The sequence below is a fragment of the Wyeomyia smithii genome, chromosome 1 (assembly GCF_029784165.1).
Source record: "Wyeomyia smithii strain HCP4-BCI-WySm-NY-G18 chromosome 1, ASM2978416v1, whole genome shotgun sequence".
NCBI classification, from domain to species: domain Eukaryota; kingdom Metazoa; phylum Arthropoda; class Insecta; order Diptera; family Culicidae; genus Wyeomyia; species Wyeomyia smithii.
This window is the reverse complement of record NC_073694.1, coordinates 179,688,116-179,707,323: the sequence shown is the minus strand read 5'-3', so window position 1 is coordinate 179,707,323 and position 19,208 is coordinate 179,688,116. Positions and strand designations below refer to the sequence as shown.

Genomic DNA, 19,208 nt, shown 5'->3' with positions numbered 1-19,208 from the left:
TCGACCATGGTGAAACCCCTTCTGTTGCGTGCTCTTACATTATTGCACAGAGCATAAGTCCGGAAAGTAGAACGCACTGCTGCTGCTGCTGCTGCTGCTGTCGTTCCTGGAAGTGATGCTCGAGGGAGACTCGACGACAGCTTCTTCGTTCGAATTCAATTAGGAAATTATTATTTTTTTATTAGTGATGGAGAAAACTACTTTCGGGTGTATTGCCTTGTTCCGCTACCTACAATAAGTAGCAGGAAAGTAGAAAATGAGGGGATGCTGTGTCCCTGATTACACGAATATAATTTTGTTTTTTTTTCGAAATGGTTATGGTAGTGGATATTTAATTCGCACTAATGCATTTTCGATTTTGTGCAGATAATGAATTCAGGAGATAGAAAAGATGCAAGTAAATCCTGTTGTTCATTATTATATTTAATATACGGTATAGAAGCAGGAGAATGTTCTAATGCAATCTATTTTATTTCTTTGCCTCACTGTCGTATCGCCTCAGAAGTATGATTTATTCACCGAATAAATTGGGCTACAGAGCACCTATAAGCTGCATAGCCACAGAGACCGACGTTGAATGTTTCCTCAAGTGTGTGGTTAGTGGTTGAATATGAATCTTAAACTAATCTTCTTAAAGAACAATACACCGAGTTTCTAATTCCAACTGTTGTTTTATTCAAAACAACAAACAGCTCCAGTTTTGCGACCGTACATTTTCGTCCGCAATCTGTCCCTTATTATACACAAACATCCACCCTCGTTACGGTTCGTGTTCCCCACTGACCTTCAGAGGGTCCGATAACAATCATCCAGCAAATGCTGATGCTGTGATTCCCATTTCGCACACAAGAGCGCATCGCAACAATAGCAGAAGCAGCAGCTGCAGTAGCAGAATCCTACTACAAATCGCCCGCGCGCTCGGGTGTTTCTGCCGCTGCTGCTGCAGGGCTAAAAATAATTCCACTCGAGTTGCCCTTTGTGGTGCCTATTATACTGATTCACACGTACAACAGCGAGGGTGGTAGGGGGCGGGTGGTAAGTTCTCGAAGGTTACAAGATAGATTCTTTTATCAACCACACAGTCTTACTCGCAGTTAACATGATCCCAGCGGGAGCCAGTCTGCGGCTCAACCTTCACTTTCAGTGACGACGGCTGAACGTCTTCCCGGTAAATTGCACCTAACCTAAATAACGATTTCCCAAGAAGCCTACTTTCAGGGTTACCTTGAAAAAAGCATCTTGGCTGCGAGCATGAGAGCGAGAAAAAAAACAAGTACTAACAACCACACCGTCAAGTGCCAGCTCGGTTCCGAGGACTGAACAAGTTATCGGCAGAGATGCCGGGTAAACGCGGAGCATCATTATCCCCGAGTGAAGGAAGTAAAAAAGCAACTGCCAGCACTCGTGTGCCATTTTACTTCTGGTTGTTCCTAACCGCTGCCGGTTCGGTGGGATTGCAGTCTGCTGATGGCGCCGTACGCCAAACAAGAGCCGAAGCTGAGTGCACACATCCTCGAAAGCGTCGAGCGAACTTGCCGTCATTGTCCGTGCCGTAACTTACACTACCGCCGAAACCACTTTCACCGCCACTCATTTAGCGGAACGTGAAGTTCCTGTGCTTGCCTGCGGCAAATCACAAACGGACGGAAGCCTATTTATTTTCCATCACAGATGGTAGATGGCGTTTCCGCTTGAAGGTGCCCAACCGGGTGTGTGTGTGCCTTTGTGTCTGGGATACTCGGTTGGCTTGATTTGTGTACTTGTAAAGTATGCAAATACACATCGTTTCTGACTGTTTTCTTTTTCTCGAGATCTAGGAGATTTCGCGAATATGTACAAAGAGACTAGCTTCGTCACTTTGGAGCAAAAACAGGATTGAGGTGTTTGTACTATGTCGCAAACTGACATCGACAGCAAATATCCTCAAGAACAATCTATCCATTGGGTCCATAACCTGTCGCAACAGGTTTCGGTCGAGCTACTGAATTGAGCTGACCAGTTTTGGTCAGCCAAGAATCGCTTTGTTGGTTGGATCCGCATTTTTATCACATGGCCGCAAAAACTAAGAAAATCCGTTGAAAATTAATTAGGGTATCGAACGTCTTCGTCAGTGGTTTTCGTAGCTATACGTAGCTCTACTTCAAAAAAGAATTAGTACGTGACAGGGTTTTCTACTTTCTGGTCTTATGTTATGTGCAATATAGTAAGAGCACGCAACTGGAGGGGTTCTGCCATAGAAGAACCTATTCACTCACATCGAAAATGTAAATTGCTGTCAAAAACAAAAAACAGTGCGCCTCCACCGATTAAGAAAAAATGCAGACGCACGTTTTTTCTTGTGTAACCTTCAGAAACTCAAGGGACACAATCTACTTTCTGCTGTCTACGTTTTTAAACTTTTAAAGACAATGGGTTCTTTCTTATGTTCAATGACTATAATGCAAGTGAAGCTATTTTTAATTTCATTTCAAGGAGTAAACGTGGGGTTGACGAGGGAAATATGTTCTAACTTGGTACTAGTTTTTTATCAATATTCGCAAAATATAATCCAGCAGGTAGGATAAGAACCCAAAACAACTAATCTTCAGTCAGATGTGTTTCTGTTACACCACCGCTGGACATTAACTGCTGAAAATTAAGACAATGTGTTCGATACCGATATTCGATATTTTCAAATTTTAAGTTTCTTTTTTGATTTTACTACATTTCGATTTCCGATTCATATTTTCTAAGGATTCCCATTTTTGATTAACATTTGCTTTGATTTTCGATTTTCGTCTATGTTTTCTAAAAACAGATGGATTCGGTGAAACATGTAGTATATAGCAAATGCTTAGTTTCCAAATTACGTTAAAAGATTTCGGAAATTTAATTTTCAAATTGTTTATTCTGAGGATGGATTCAAGATGTCTGTTTTTTGTCTTTGAGGTTACTGTTTTCTAGTTATCGTTTTGTTGTTATTTTGTTATTTTCTATTTTCTATTTTCTATTTTCTATTTTCTATTTTCTATTTTCTATTTTCTATTTTCTATTTTCTATTTTCTATTTTCTATTTTCTATTTTCTATTTTCTATTTTCTATTTTCTATTTTCTATTTTCTATTTTCTATTTTCTATTTTCTATTTTCTATTTTCTATTTTCTATTTTCTATTTTCTATTTTCTATTTTCTATTTTCTATTTTCTATTTTCTATTTTCTATTTTCTATTTTCTATTTTCTATTTTCTATTTTCTATTTTCTATTTTCTATTTTCTATTTTCTATTTTCTATTTTCTATTTTCTATTTTCTATTTTCTATTTTCTATTTTCTATTTTCTATTTTCTGTTTTCTATTTTCTATTTTCTATTTTCTATTTTCTATTTTCTATTTTCTATTTTCTATTTTCTATTTTCTATTTTTTATTTTCTATTTTCTATTTTCTATTTTCTATTTTCTATTTTCTATTTTTTATTTTCTATTTTCTATTTTCTATTTTCTATTTTCTATTTTCTATTTTCTATTTTCTATTTTCTATTTTCTATTTTCTATTTTCTATTTTCTATTTTCTATTTTCTATTTTCTATTTTCTATTTTCTATTTTCTATTTTCTATTTTCTATTTTCTATTTTCTATTTTCTATTTTCTATTTTCTATTTTCTATTTTCTATTTTCTATTTTCTATTTTCTATTTTCTATTTTCTATTTTCTATTTCCTATATTCTATTTTCTATTTTCTATTTTCTATTTTCTATTTTTTATTTTATATTTCCTATGTTCTATTTTCCTATTTTCTATTTTCTATTTTCTATTTTCTATTTTCTATTTTCTATTTTCTATGTTCTATTATCTGTTTTCTATTTTATGTTATCTGTTTTCAGTATTTATTTTATTGTGTTTTTCTGTTCTAGTTTTATTCTGTTTTACTATTTTTCTATGCATTTGTTTTTGGGCTTGTCTTTTTTTTTAATTTTCTATTTTTCTGTTCTTGTTTCTTTTTGTTTTTACTGTATTTTCATTTTTTTCGGTTTTTGGGTTTTTGTTTTCCTGTTTTTTTTTCTGTTTTTCTTTCTATCTGATTTATTTGTTTGTGTACACTTTTGTTTCTATGTTTGTTGTGCTATTTTGTTTTGCTGTTTTTTTCTGTTTTACTATTTATCTGATTTTCTGTTTGACTATTTTTCTGTATGTCCGTTTTTGTGTTTTTCTCTTTTTTTTAATTTCTATTTCTGTTTTTGTGTTTTTCTGTTTTTTGTTTTTGTGCTGTTTGGTTTTTTTCTGGTTTTCTATTTTTTTGTTTATTTTTGTATTTCGGTTCTTCTGTTTTTCTTATATTTTTTTGTTTATCTGTTTATCTGTTTATCTGATTTTCTGTTTTTTGTTTTTCTATTTTTCTGTTTTTCCGTTTTTCTGGTTTTGTGCTATTCTGTTGTTTTTTTGGTTTTGTGCTTTTTTATTTTCTGTTCTTCCATTTTTTGTTTCGTTTTTGTGCTCTGTTATTTTGTGTTTGTTTTTTTTTTTGGGTTTATGCTTTTTTGGATATCTGGTTTTCCTATTTTTCTGTTGACCTGATTTTCTGTTTTTTTTATTTTCTATTTTTATCCTATACTTTTTTTTGTTTTTCAATTTGTCTGTTTTGTGCTTTTGCTGGTTTTGTGATTTTCTGTTTCTCTGGTCTTCTATTTTTTGTTTTTTTATTTCTGTGTTTTTTTTGTTTTTTTTTCTGTGATCTTTTGTTTTTTTTTCTGTTTATCTGATCTTCTGTTTTACTATTTTTCTGTGTTTGTGCTTTTCTGTTTATTTCTTGTTTTTCTAATTTTCTGTTTTTCTAGTTTTGTTTGCTTATTTCTTTCTGTTTTTGTGCTTTCTTCTATTTCTCTTTTTTCTTTGTTTTTCTATTTTTCTGTTTTTTTTTGTTTGCTCTTGCTCTGCTCTTTTATTTTTCTGTTTTTTGTTATTCTGTTTTCCTGTTTTCCTGTTTTATAGTTTTGTGTTCTTTTGTTTGTTTTTTTTTTCTAATACAGGTCGTACTCGATTATCCGGAAATCGATTAACCGGAATTTTAGACTCGATTATCCGAAATTTTATATTTTTGATGTTCGTTGTTGAATTTTCATTCCGGAATTTCACCTTTACCATTGCTTCTGGCATATTTGTTACTATTTATGTCACTTCCGGCATGTTTGAGACATGTTTGAATTGAATGAAAATAATCATTATTCATTTTTTTCGCTTCTCAAGATTTTACCCCTTTCCGCCTCAGAAATAATTTCTGATTACACCATTGCGTGATACAAGTAAAATTTAAAAAAAGGAAATATTTATTTTATGTTCAGTGATAGCAAATTTTAATATTTTTTCTGTGATTCGATTATCCGGAAAAAATTTTTTTTTTCTGTTTTTCCATTTCCATTATTTTTCTAAATATCTCTTTTCGTGCCTTTCTGTTATTTTATTTTTCTGTTTTTGTGCTTTTTTGTTATTTTATTTTGTTAATCTGTTTTTGTGCTTTTCTGTTTTTCTGTTCCCATACCTTTTTTTTGTGCTCTTATATTTTTATTTTTTTTTGTTTTTCTTTCCATCTCATTTTCTGCTCTCTGTTTTCTACTTTGCATGTTTTTGTGTTTTTTTTTCTTTAGTTTTTTATATATCTGTTTTTCTTTTTTTATTTTCTTTCTGTTTTCCTAATTTTTTTCTGTTTTTAGGCTTTACTGTATATCTGTTTTCTGTCTTTTTGTTTTTGTTCTTCTATGTTTTTCTATTTTTCTGTTTTTTTTTTTTTTGCTTTTCTGTTTCTCTGTTTATACTTTTTTCTGTATATCTTTTTTTCTGTTTTTGTGCCCTTCTGTTACATATTTTCTGTTTTTATGCTTTTCTGTTTTATTGTTCTTTTTTTGTTTTTGTGCTCTTTTGTTTATTTGTTCACCTGATTTACAGTTTTTTTCTGATTTCTGTTTTACTATTTTTCTACTTTCTGTTTTATGTTTTAATTCTTTTTTATATTTGTCTGTTTTTCGTTTGTTTTATTTTTTCTGTTTTTCTATTTTGCTGGCTTTGTGTTTTTTTATTTTTCTGCTCTTATATTTTCCTGTTTTTTTTTTGTTTTTAATTTCCTTTTTTTTTCTGTGTTTCTGTTTTTGTGCTTTTCTGGTTTTTTTGTTGTTTGTATATTTTTCATTTTTCTGTTTCTCTTTTTTTTATTTTTTTCTGTCTTTGGACTCTTATGTATTTTTGTTCCTCTATTTTTTGCTATTTTGTTAATGTATTTTTTTTGTTTTTCGTTTTTTTTTTTAAATTTTTATGTTCTTTTGTTTTTCTGTTTTTTTGTTCTCCTGATTTTTCAGTTTTTATGTTTTTCTGCTTGTCTGTTTTTTTGTTTACAAAGCTCTGATTATTTCTGATTTCTAATTTCTGATTTATGATTTATGATTTATGATTTATGATTTATGATTTATGATTTATGATTTATGATTTATGATTTATGATTTATGATTTATGATTTATGATTTATGATTTATGATTTATGATTTATGATTTATGATTTATGATTTAGGATTTATAATTTATGATTTATGATTTATGATTTATGATTTATGATTTATGATTTATGATTTATGATTTATGATTTATGATTTATGATTTATGATTTATGATTTATGATTCATTATTTATGATTTATGATTTATGATTTATGATTTATGATTTATGATTTATGATTTATGATTTATGATTTATGATTTATGATTTATGATTTATGATTTATGATTTATGATTTATGATTTATGATTTATGATTTATGATTTATGATTTATGATTTATGATTTATGATTTATGATTTATGATTTATGATTTATGATTTATGATTTATGATTTATGATTTATGATTTATGATTTATGATTTATGATTTATGATTTATGATTTATGATTTATGATTTATGATTTATGATTTATGATTTATGATTTATGATTTATGATTTATGATTTATGATTTATGATTTATGATTTATGAATTATGATTCATGATTTATGATTTATGATTTATGATTTATGATTAATGATTTATGATTTATGATTTATGATTTATGATTTATGATTTATGATTTATGATTTATGATTTATGATTTATGATTTATGATTTATGATTTATGATTTATGATTTATGATTTATGATTTATGATTTATGATTTATGATTTATGATTTATGATTTATGATTTATGATTTATGATTTATGATTTATGATTTATGATTTATGATTTATGATTTATGATTTATGATTTATGATTTATGATTTATGATTTATGATTCATGATTCATGATTTATGATTTATGATTTATGATTTATGATTAATGATTTATGATTTATGATTTATGATTTATGATTTATGAGTTATGATTTATGATTTATGATTTATGATTTATGATTTATGATTTATGATATATGATTTATGATATATGATTTATGATTTATGATTTATGATTTATGATTTATGATTTATGATTTATGATTTATGATTTATGATTTATGATTTATGATTTATGATTTATGATTTATGATTTATGATTTATGATTTATGATTTATGATTTATGATTTATGATTTATGATTTATGATTTAAAATTTATGATTTATGATTTATGATTTATGATTTATGATTTATGATTTATGATTTATGATTTATGATTTATAATTTATGATTTATGATTTATGATTTATGATTTATGATTTATGATTTATGATTTATGATTTATGATTTATGATTTATGATTTATGATTTATGATTTATGATTTATGATTTATGATTTATGATTTATGATTTATGATTTATGATTTATGATTTATGATTTATGATTTATGATTTATGATTTATGATTTATGATTTATGATTTAGGATTTATGATTTATGATTTATGATTTATGATTTATGATTTATGATTTATGATTTATGATTTATGATTTATGATTTATGATTTATGATTTATGATTTATGATTCATGATTTATGATTTATGATTTATGATTTATGATTTATGATTTATGATTTATGATTTATGATTTATGATTTATGATTTATGATTTATGATTTATGATTTATGATTTATGATTTATGATTTATGATTTATGATTTATGATTTATGATTTATGATTTATGATTTATGATTTATGATTTATGATTTATGATTTATGATTTATGATTTATGATTTATGATTTATGATTTATGATTTATGATTTATGATTTATGATTTATGATTTATGATTTATTATTTATGATTTATGATTTATGATTTATGATTTATGATTTATGATTTATGATTTATGATTTATGATTTATGATTTATGATTCATGATTTATAATTTATGATTTATGATTTATGATTTATGATTTATGATTTAGGATTTTTGTATTTGATCTCATTGATTTTGATTATTGATTTTATATTCCTGTTTCTGTGTATACGTTGAACCGTGCAAAATTATGTCATGAATTGAACCGTAAAAATAAATTCGAAATTTAACTAAACGTTAAGTTATCATGGAAAGATAATTTGTCTCTAAATCGTCCAAAAAGTTATAACTTTTCTGCTTTAAATGCTGTAATACTTAAATAAGTTATAAAACTGATGTTCTTCTACCACCCTCAACCCGAAATATGGTGCGGGAATTTTGTTTCCCCGGAAAGGTCCAATTTCAAGTGAGCCTCTTCGCATGAACTCAACTGAAATGCCTCGCAATCGGAACATTCAATCAGCGCCAGACAAAGCCCGCAGAACAATGGTCGAGCTGTCTGCTGTCAGTCGACGCCGATGTCAGTTGAACCGGGAATGCCAATTTCCGGACGCCACTTGGCCCCCATTCATCCATTCGCTCGCACCTTGAATAGCATTTAATGAGTATGTACATTAACAATCCGCAGAAATTAAACTCCGAAAAAAAAGGCCGCTAGCCAGCTGCGGGCGGATAAAAATAAATCCGGAACGAATAAACAAGGTCGTACGAGTGTTTTCCCCCTTCCCACTTCTTCTCACTGTACTGATCCGTTGCGCTTGCTGGATGAGAGGCCCTTGCCTGAGAAAATCTATAATCTATAACACACTAACATGCAAAGTATGATCCCGATTATTTTACAGATCTGTGCAGTGTACGGACGACGGAAAATCCGAAAAAGACGAAGGCTGGGGCTGAGCTGGTGAAGATTTAAATCCGTACCGGGAGTGAAAATGAAACTTAATTGAGTATGAGCAGGGAGAGTTTCACGCGAGACGACCGGGGAATCGCTGCAGAAGTGTTCATTAGTGGAATTGGTGCTTAAAAATTGATTTTCATCGATTCTCGCAATTCGCTGCTCCCAATTTCGCGCTCTTGTATGTGCGTGTGTGTGCGCGATGTCGATAATTTCAACCCAGTGCAAAATTGATGTGGCTCCAAATGATAGCTAATGAGCTTGGTGCTGACGAAATCAGAATCCGTTGATTTTGGCTGATTTGGATCTGTGGGTGTTGCCCGGTGGCGACAACGACGACGACGACTGAAACGAAGATTGCGACGACGGGTGCCTTTCCGGGAAGGGCGCGGTAGTGCAGCACAAGCGTGTTTCTCAAGTGCGGGCAAAATTTCCAAAACCAGATAGTTGAATGAGTAACAGTGCAATGGTTGCGGTGGCCATCTGCTGTATATTGGTGCTGCTGGCAGTATTTATCGTACTGATAATAGTGGTCGGGCAAACAATGGGCGAACCGAAGTGAGATAAGCTCCAACTGGGGCCAGGTCACTTCGCCGATGGATAGCCACGGCCCCCCGGCTGTTAGAATTTGGATAGATTTTGTTCCACTAGTGTTAACCATTACTGGCTGCGGATGTGCGCATCCGCGACCGTCAGTCCACGATCTACGACATCCTAATCCTGGCTAGATTACAACACCTGAAGCCAACTACAAAACAAGCCCCAGCCGAGGACGGTAAGGTAGTAGAGATAATCCACACTGGTCCTGGTGTAAGCTGTGGAGTGCTACGAAGCAGTGTAATTTTACACGATTGCTTTCCTCTTATCAATTTAACGGAACGCATGCACACGAACTCGGTAAATTGTAAATAAACGCCGACGAAAGCGAAAAGACACGATTCCTTGTAACTTCTATTCCCCAATACCCTTTCTCACCTAGCTACGTTTTATCGCAATCATGCATAGGCTAGTACCTTTTAGGCAAGCTTTGATGCAACAGAAACTTGCACTGCACTTTTTCCAACCTAGAAATCCCACTCTCTACCGGTCTAGTTACTCTACTGTTATCAACCATCAGATAAACGCTTCATCCTAACAAAAACACACACAAACAACAACAAAAGAAACACTGGAATAAAATCTTTCTCATCAATTCTACACAGCCAAAGAAGGGGCTTTTAGAACACATCTTTCAACATGAAAACATTAGAGCATAAAACGCAAACAAATGAAACTTAGGGTTAGTGAACTTTTGGAAATCAATGAATGGAAACAAAAATTTATAGGCAAACACATATCTTTGAGTAAAGAAAAAAAATTACCATCAACAGAACAAAATCGAACAATATAGCATACAATTTAGTAAAAGAAATAAAAAAAAACCGAGACAACCAATCCAGGCGAATAACAAAAAAATCGAATTATGGGGCTTCTTATTTCCGCACACAGGGGCTCGCGGGAAACTTTCATCATGGAAAGAGTACGGCAATTTTGCCACCCGATAATATTTATATCTATCGCGTAGATTTGTTCCGTTCTTCCCCCCGGTGCGTGCGCGCTGATCGCGCGCCGCCGATCAAATGTGCGATGTTGAGAGTAGAAAACAAAAAAAAAACAACAAATGTTAATGTGAAACAAGGTAGCAAACCGCGGTTTATATATTTAAAATAAAAAAAAAACAACAACCCAAACCTTATTAGGCTAGTTGGTGTCGATATATGATGTAGCGAAGTTCCAAAGTGTTATTAGATCAGTGTGTTATTTTTTTACCGAGACCGAGAAGCGTGGCACTGGGCAAGATAGAAGCAAAGAAAATGTGCCAAAACATTAACAAGCAAACAATTTAGTAATAAAACACGGCAGTGGGATGATAGGAAAACAAGATAATAGGCTTGAATGTGCGTCCTTTAGTGTGCAGGTAATTGCAGAACACGATTACTATATGCCGGTTCGAAGCTGGCCGCCGGAGAACGGTGGGGTTGAATGAGAAGTGATGGCATCCGTTGTAGACTCATATATATTGGCAAAATGTTCGTGGACTGCTTAAGTTGATGGTAACTGCATCGAACGTTGACATTTCAAATGATAACTCCGAATTTTCAACTGAACGCAAAGAAGGATCAGTCTTTCAGCACTGCTCTTGAGTATTGTTGGTGTACCACTAAGCAGCAAATTCGGACCATTCCTCCTCTTGATCCTATGAAATTTGGTTCCCTTAGCCTTGGGAGACTTAAATGACGTTTCCCCGAAAGCAAACGTAGAAGCGACGAACCTGACAAACGTTTACTTTGCGGCTTTGGGACGCACTTTCGAGCTGACTAGGGGCCCCAAAAAACACAGAAACGGTTGAAAAGCTATAACCCTTCATATTTTTATAGTTTGAGCTCTAGGCCAATGTATTCTAAGGAAAGTTTTTTCTCCTTTCTTTTCCATTTCCCCTTCATCCTGAAAATTGTCTCGGCAATTTTTATCAGAATATGTTTTTTTTCGAATTAATGAGAATACTCCACACCAAATTTGAGAACAGCAAATGCGTGTTAAGAAGCAGCAAATTTGCGAAACCGCACCAGCTCTATTGAGAGCGAGTTTACTCTCTTTTGCGTGGAAAAATGCGACTCAATATTTTTGTACTGAGCAATTCCAAAAAAGTGTACCAATTTTATTATTTTTTCATTGTCATTTTTCATCTGGTTGAAACTTTGCAAAAGGTGTCATTTTGCACTGTTAGTATTTCTATTTTTAGTCACGATTAATTTTTGAAAATGGTTTTTGTAATAAAATATTGATGATTAGAAATATTTTAGAGCCAGAAAGATTTTTTTGATCAATGTAACGTCTTCGGTAAAGCTGTAGATGATAATTTTGTCTTTCCCAAAAAATATACACCGTGGGTAAAGAGATTAATACTTCATAGAGAATAAATAAAAAAAAATAGGAAGCTTGAATGCTTGAAGTTTTCGTGGAATTAACGATAATATTCAAACACATTTCTATCCAAACTATCAGTTTTGAGTCGTCCGAGCCTTAAAATGACGATATGGTTATTTGCATACGTCGTCCGAGCTTACACTACACAATGACTACCAGACTTAATCAAACGAAAATCATAATACAAAAAGACGGCGCAAAGCAAGGCAAACAAACAATGTCTCAGAGCCGCTCCACGATCCACCGTAGAAAAGGCACACGAGATATTTGCTGTGTGGTGCTGTTTTTCATTCGTTGCGTGCCGACTCGAAGACGAGCATCAAGCACCGAATACGAGTTAGGCTCCACCCTCAGTACTGTGCGTTTTTTACCAAGTTTGTTGTCGTCTGTACCAATCCAACTAAAAAATATGGGTTTAAATTTTTGCCGACATGAAAATATATACGAAGTTAAAACAAAATCGAACAGTCGGTATATCGTAGAATATCTGTTAGATATTTTCACCCAGGAAAATATTCAGCTTACAGCGACGAAGTTGACTAGTTTTTGCACGAGAGCATTCTAGCATAATCTAAAGCTACTATGATTAAAATACAAAATATAACTTGTTTGGATTAGGATATAGAGAAATACTTTTTTCGGAAAAACGTTAGAAAATGTCAAAATATCAAACTTTGCTGAGCAAATAATATTCCTATCTTCATTGAGTACAGAGTTTTATATGGAAGGCACTAAAAATTTAGTTTTTTGTGTTTAATTTTTGTTAATTGCATTCTACAAAAAAAAACGCTGTTCTAAGGATTTTAGAGCATACAAAACACACGTTTTTTCCAAAGAAGGTGTGTACTTCAAGAGTTTTCCTTACAAAGTTAGAACAGGTTTTAGTATTTTTTCTGAATGAATCTAAGAATGTATAGGGTAAAACGGGGCAAGTGAAAACACGGTTTTAATACTTTTTCTTAACATTTCTTAACAGTTGTTGTTAAATTTCTTTTTCATTTTCGTTTATTCAAATAAAATTATAAAATCACATGTTTTTGTCAAGTATCGAAAGCTTCTAGAGCATTCTATCCTTGAAAACGAAAACAAAACAAAAATACTACAAGGTATACAGCCCTAGGGGTTGTATGAAATGGTGACGTGGGACTAAATGTATATTATATGCTGCGATAAACTGTTCATAGGCAACACTACTGTTTATATTTCATGGTCGTTATTGTAAAACAAACTATGCATGAATACATGAAAATTTTACCCTAGTAGTAGTTGCGAAAATTCTCATATCTCTTATCTTCAAGCATCTATAGTTCTGAAAAAAATCGATTTCATAATATTCAGTATGAAATTCGTGCTACAGAACGCTGATGATCGCATCATCGGTAGCATTGAAAATTTTGCTTGACCGCGCATAATAAAGATTTCCCCCCCGCTGTGCCCTCCAGTAGCTGTGCCAGCTTAATATTCTGCAGTGTACGATGGTAACTGTTGCTGCCGTGTGCAAAATAAAGGTAACATGTTCCGCAGTGCCTGGAAGATGACTCGTATGCAACTCTCGTTTCTCAATGTCGCGTACCTCTAACAGCTATACTCCACTCGCTATTGTGTGACAAACTAGACTGAAGCTGAATTTTCTACACGCAGTCTTTTGTATCGAGTTCAGCGTAGATTTTTGTCATTAGGGCGTGGCAACACAGTTTCGAGAAAGACAAACGGAACAAAACACTTTGTTGAGTCAAAATATGTAGGCAGTGAAATTTATTTCGTCCATGTTATTTTTATTCGTGCTCGGGAAGCAAACCAATAGCGAGGAAAATGTATGAGAAAGCTTGACCTTGGAAAATTTTTCCTTTTTTCACCATTAATCAGTAAAGCAACAATGTTTAACATCAAATCAAACAATTGTTACACATTTTATCTATCCACCGACATATAAATGACTAAGATGCATCAAGTCGTTCGCTTGCTATGATCGTTTGAAATCTGACGCAACATTTGCCAGTTTCATTTTCAATTTCACAAAATGTATAAAAAACAAAGACGTAGTCCTACGTCAAAAGTCATGGAAATCTTCGAAGAACCGTGATTCAAAGAAAAACTTCTGTAACTTATGCTCTCCGTACTCTTATATAGGATATCGATTGAGACGAGTGAAACCTATAAAAGTTTGAGCTCCTTTTTTGCTCTATGCGTTCTTAAAGTTATCGAGAAAAGAGCTTCAATATGCTATAACTTTGTAAGAAAAAGCACTGGAGATGTGTGGTCTTTGACAAAAACGTGTGTTTTTTATGCCGAAACAACTCCTCAGAACAACGTTTTTATTCAAAACGTAACTAAAAGAAGTTTAGTACAAAAAACTAAATTTTAATAAATTTTCATATAAATTGCTCTATAACTCTGTACTCAATAAAGGTAAGACTTTTCTTAATTCAGTAAAGTTTCATATTTTGGCATTTTGCAAAACTTTGCCGAATGAACCAATCCTCTATCTATTAACACAAGTTAGTTTTTTTATTTTGACGTAGGATTACGTCTTTGTTTTTTATACTGTGCTACATTCAGTAAAAGTGAAAATGCAACTTGGCAACTATTGGTTAGATTTCGAACGGTAATAACAATATAACCAGATGATGGATTGCAATAATCAATATGTTGTTGGAAAGATAAAATGATGGGACAAATTTGTGACATATCATGAAAAATGGTCAAAAAAAAATTTTCCAGCATGTCATTTCCGATTTCACTGAAACTTTTCACAGTTGTTTCTTTTTGATAAAGAGATCATTTTATGATACCAGTTCTTCGTGTGGACTCGCGACTGCTGCTTCAAAAAGGCCTATTCAAAATGGTGACTGAGAGATAAAAATTTCCATATTAGAAAAACGACTTGTTTGATTGAAATCGTGTCTTCCGCAAAGTTGTAGGTAAAAGAATGCGACTCTAGAAAAAATATATACACTGTAAATTTTTTTTATTGTCAAATTTTCCAAATTGCCACAGAATATTAGATATCTCAAAAAGTACCATTTTTGAAATCTAATGATTTTACACATTGAAGATGGCAATATGTACTACTATCTGTCAAAATTTGGAGATGGTAAAATGAAAAACAAAAAAATTACTAACGTTTCAGTATTTTGACATTTTCACTCTGAACTTTTTTTCGAGTATTTTTTTTCTAGCTACACATTACAGTGTCAAAAATTGATCAGCGAAATCGGAAATTGTTGATCAGGATCGATTTGCGCAGTAGCATAGAATGACTCAGCAGCAAAAATTGATGAAATATTTCTTTTTATTTCTTTTTGCTAAAGAATTGCAGTTTTCGACAAAGTTGTAGTACAAAATTTTTCAAGAAATTTTGTAGAAGACACAAATTTTGGAAATATACAAGCTTCTGTAATTTTTTTTTCTTATTCTTTGTGCACTTTACCGGTAATGGAAAATATCCGCGTAAAACACACGAAGTTTTATGTAAAATACTTGAAAAACTACTATACTCGGCAAGAAAATGATGGATTTATTCAATGTCAAAGGAAAACTGAAAAAAAAATGGAAGATAAAAAATCTGACAAGTGCCATACTGTTTCCAAAGCTATATATAGCAAAGCAAAGCCGTGGTGCTACATTCCGATTCGGAACTTGAACTTCTGTTTATTATACACAGACTTCGCAGCCAACTGTTTGATGTACAGGACAATTGCGGGGCTAGCGCTACGATCCTACTACCACTAACAGTCTCTCCCGAGCCGAGACTCGAACCTACGACGACTGGCTTGTTAGGCCAGCATCGTACCTCGAGACCAACTGGAAGGTAAGCTATATAGGGCTATATTCCAAAACTATATAGGGGGCGAAATTTTATAATTAATCCACTAAACAGTGAGAAACAAATATTACTTTTTCCATTTTTACACATAAAAAATCATTTTGTTCTGCAAAATTGTAGCACATTCTACAAGAAACAAATTTGTCGAAGACACCATACTTTTATCTGTCTATTTTAATGGACCTTTGTGGAATTTTTTAAACATTGCCACTAGAATTTTTTTTTAATATAACATTTAGCAGTAATTTCCTACGATTTTTCAATGTTCTACAAAGTTGTTTGCTCTAATGAAACAAACAATTTCATCATGGAAAGTTTATTTATATCTGTCATATTTCTTTGGTTATTGGCGATTTTGATTAAAACAATGCACTAATTTACTAAGCAAATATCTGCAGACTAAACCATTTCTACATTGAAGTATGAGTGAATCATCATTCTATCCAATTATAGGCATTTGTCTCTCGCTGTCTTCTGTGTGTTCTGTAAGTTAATTATTGCATTATTTTATTAAAAATCTTCAAACACGAAATAAATATAAAAGATAAAAAAACTTTAGTCGGTGAACTTGTGTGTTTTGTTATAGTTAACAATACTGTAGAACATTGAAAAATTTAAGAAAATCACAATAGAAAGTTACGACTACTAGGATAAAAGAACACAGCACAGAAGAAATATTCACTGTGTGGTTCTTCATTCGTTGCGTGCCGATCCTGAGACGAGCGTCAAGCACCGAAACCGAAAATTCAAGCGCTCTCAGAGTTTATCCAATCGGTCCCAATTTCCTGCGAAGTTTCTTGGTATAACTAGAATTACAATTTTATTACTCGAACAAGTTTGCGATTTAACCGCAAAGGTGGCGCTGCGATACCAACTTTTTTCTCTTATACGCTAGAGCTTTGCAGTCTTCGACAAAGTTTTTTATCTCTTCAGATTGCGAAAATATACGAGTTTTTGTAAAATTTTATTTTCTAATCACTTCACACTGTTTCCCAAGCTGCAAAAGCGTGATCGAAATTATTTTTACTCAGGCAAATGATTTTGAAGGGCATATAGAAAACTTCATAATAGTTCATTTGAATTGTCAGATAGAACTATGGTGTCTTCGTCAAAGTTGTTTCTTATAAAATAAGCTACAACTTTACTCAGCAAAGTGAATTTTTATATGCAAAAATGGAAAAAATTAAATTCGTTCCTCACTTTTAGGTGGATTAATCACAGAATTCTGGGTTTTATAAAATGAATAAATAAAAAAATAACTTTACTGGAGACACTACGGCTACAAAATCAATTTTTTTTTTTTTGAGTAAAAAATAATTGGTGTACATTAGTGCCTTATTTAATTGTCAACAACCAAAAAAATAGATGAGATAAAAATAAACTTCCTCCAAAGAAATTGTTTGTTTTGTTATAGCAACCGACATTGCTGAACATTTAAAATTTGTATAAAATCACTTTGAAAAGTTAAATTAGAAACCATTGATTTTTAGGGGTGATCTATAGAAAACTCCACAAAAGCTCATTTCAATAGGTAGATAGACGTATGATGTCTTTAACGAAGTTGTTTCTTTCAAAATGTGCTATAATTTTGTCAAACATAGCGGATTTTTATATCCCAAAATGAGAGAAGTATAACTTGTTTCTCACTGTTCAGTGGATTAATCGCAAAATTGCAACTCCTATAACATGCAGAATAATTAATGGAACAACTTTACTGAAGACACTGCGGCTCTAAAATTCATTTTTTGAGGTCAAAATAGTTTCGATCTCATTTTTGTAGCTTTGGAAACAGTGCACAATGGTCCAGACACCAAATTTAGGGGGAAATTTGGGTCTAGAGCTCTATAGCAATATTTTAGAGAAAAACTTTCTTCTACAAAGTTGTTACATATGATAAAGCGCTTATTGAAAAATTATCAAAAAATAAGGTGACTAAATATCTTTGTAAATATAAGAAAAACTTGTTCCACAATGTTATAGCTCCATCAATTTTAAGTATCTTTGTAAAAAAAAGTTTATCTCTGAAAACAACCGATTCATATTGAGAAAAAAAACATATTTTGCGCTCTAACTTCTCTATTTCAAGTTTTACCTTGAAACTGCCTTTGAACGACTTCTTGAGCATTTTAAGAGAAACAATTTGCAATTCTGATATCGTAAATGTCTCAATTCTACTCAAACTTATTAATGTTTTTCATCAAAAAATATGCGTTTTTCATTTGTTTGACATTCTTTTTGTGGCAAACATAAAAAATATCACTTGGTCTCATTTTGAAGGGCACACATGACTCTATAAATGGAGGATTTTTCAAAAATATGTTATTTTTTTAATTTAAATGGATTCAATTTAAATACATGACAAAAATTTCAATATTTTTTTTTTATATTATGCTCGCCAAAGTACGCAGATTTATTTTTTGGTATTTTTTCTTATAATTAGAATAATTACCTTTAATTCGATCTAAAAAGATCGATCAATCAACTGGTTCAAATGTTATGGAATTTTTTTTAAATTAAATACATCGAACACAGTCATTTTTTTCTTGTCGAAGTTGGTCACGCAAAGTGCTTCAATTGTGCTCAAAATCGCAGGGATGGATATATGTTGAAAATGATCGAACCCGTATTTTTTCGTTGAATTGTTAGGGGGACTAGCTCCGGAGTAGGGTGACCATAAAAAACGGCTATATGCGATGTATTTTATTTCAAAAAATTCATAACTTTTGAACCAGTTGATCGATTTCCGATCTTTTTGGATCAAATTAAAGGTAATAGCTTCTAGTTATAAGGGAAAATACCAAAAAAATAAATCTGCATGCTTTTATATGCATAATGTTTAAAATTATTGAAATTTTTGTCATGTATTTGAATTGAATTTACTAAAATTAAAAAAAACATATTTTCAAAAATTCTTCCATTCATAGAGTCAAGTACTTCATTTAAAAAGACAAGACCAAGAGAAATTTTTTTATGTTTGCCCCCAAAAGAATGACAGATAAATGAAGAACGCAGATTTTTTGATGAAAAACATTAATAACTTTGAGTAGATATCAGCATTCACGATGCACGATATCAGCATTGCAAATTGTTTTTCTCAAAAAGCTCTACAAGTCGTTCAAAGACAGTTTCAAGGTGAAAAAATGTTTTTTCAATATAAATCGGTTGTTTTCAAAGATAGAGAAAACCTTTTTTTTTACAAAGTTACTTAGAATTGATGGAGTTATAACATTGTAGGACAAGTTTTTCTCTACCTATAAA

At 31.7% G+C, this 19,208-nt stretch overlaps 2 protein-coding genes across 20 annotated transcripts in view; both read left to right on the top strand.

Moving 5' to 3' along the window:
• The window catches only part of LOC129719433 (uncharacterized), a 59,392-nt gene extending 41,560 nt beyond the window's left edge, over positions 1–17,832 (top strand). The window contains exon 2 of the mRNA XM_055670785.1: positions 9,105–17,832. Within this exon, the coding sequence (XP_055526760.1) occupies positions 9,609–9,719 (111 nt within the window). The 5' untranslated portion in view covers positions 9,105–9,608 and the 3' untranslated portion in view covers positions 9,720–17,832. The remainder of the gene's footprint in view (positions 1–9,104) is intronic.
• Positions 1–19,208, top strand: part of LOC129718145 (cubilin) — a 339,048-nt gene that overhangs the window by 170,406 nt on the left and 149,434 nt on the right. The gene's annotated exons all lie outside the window — the stretch shown is intronic.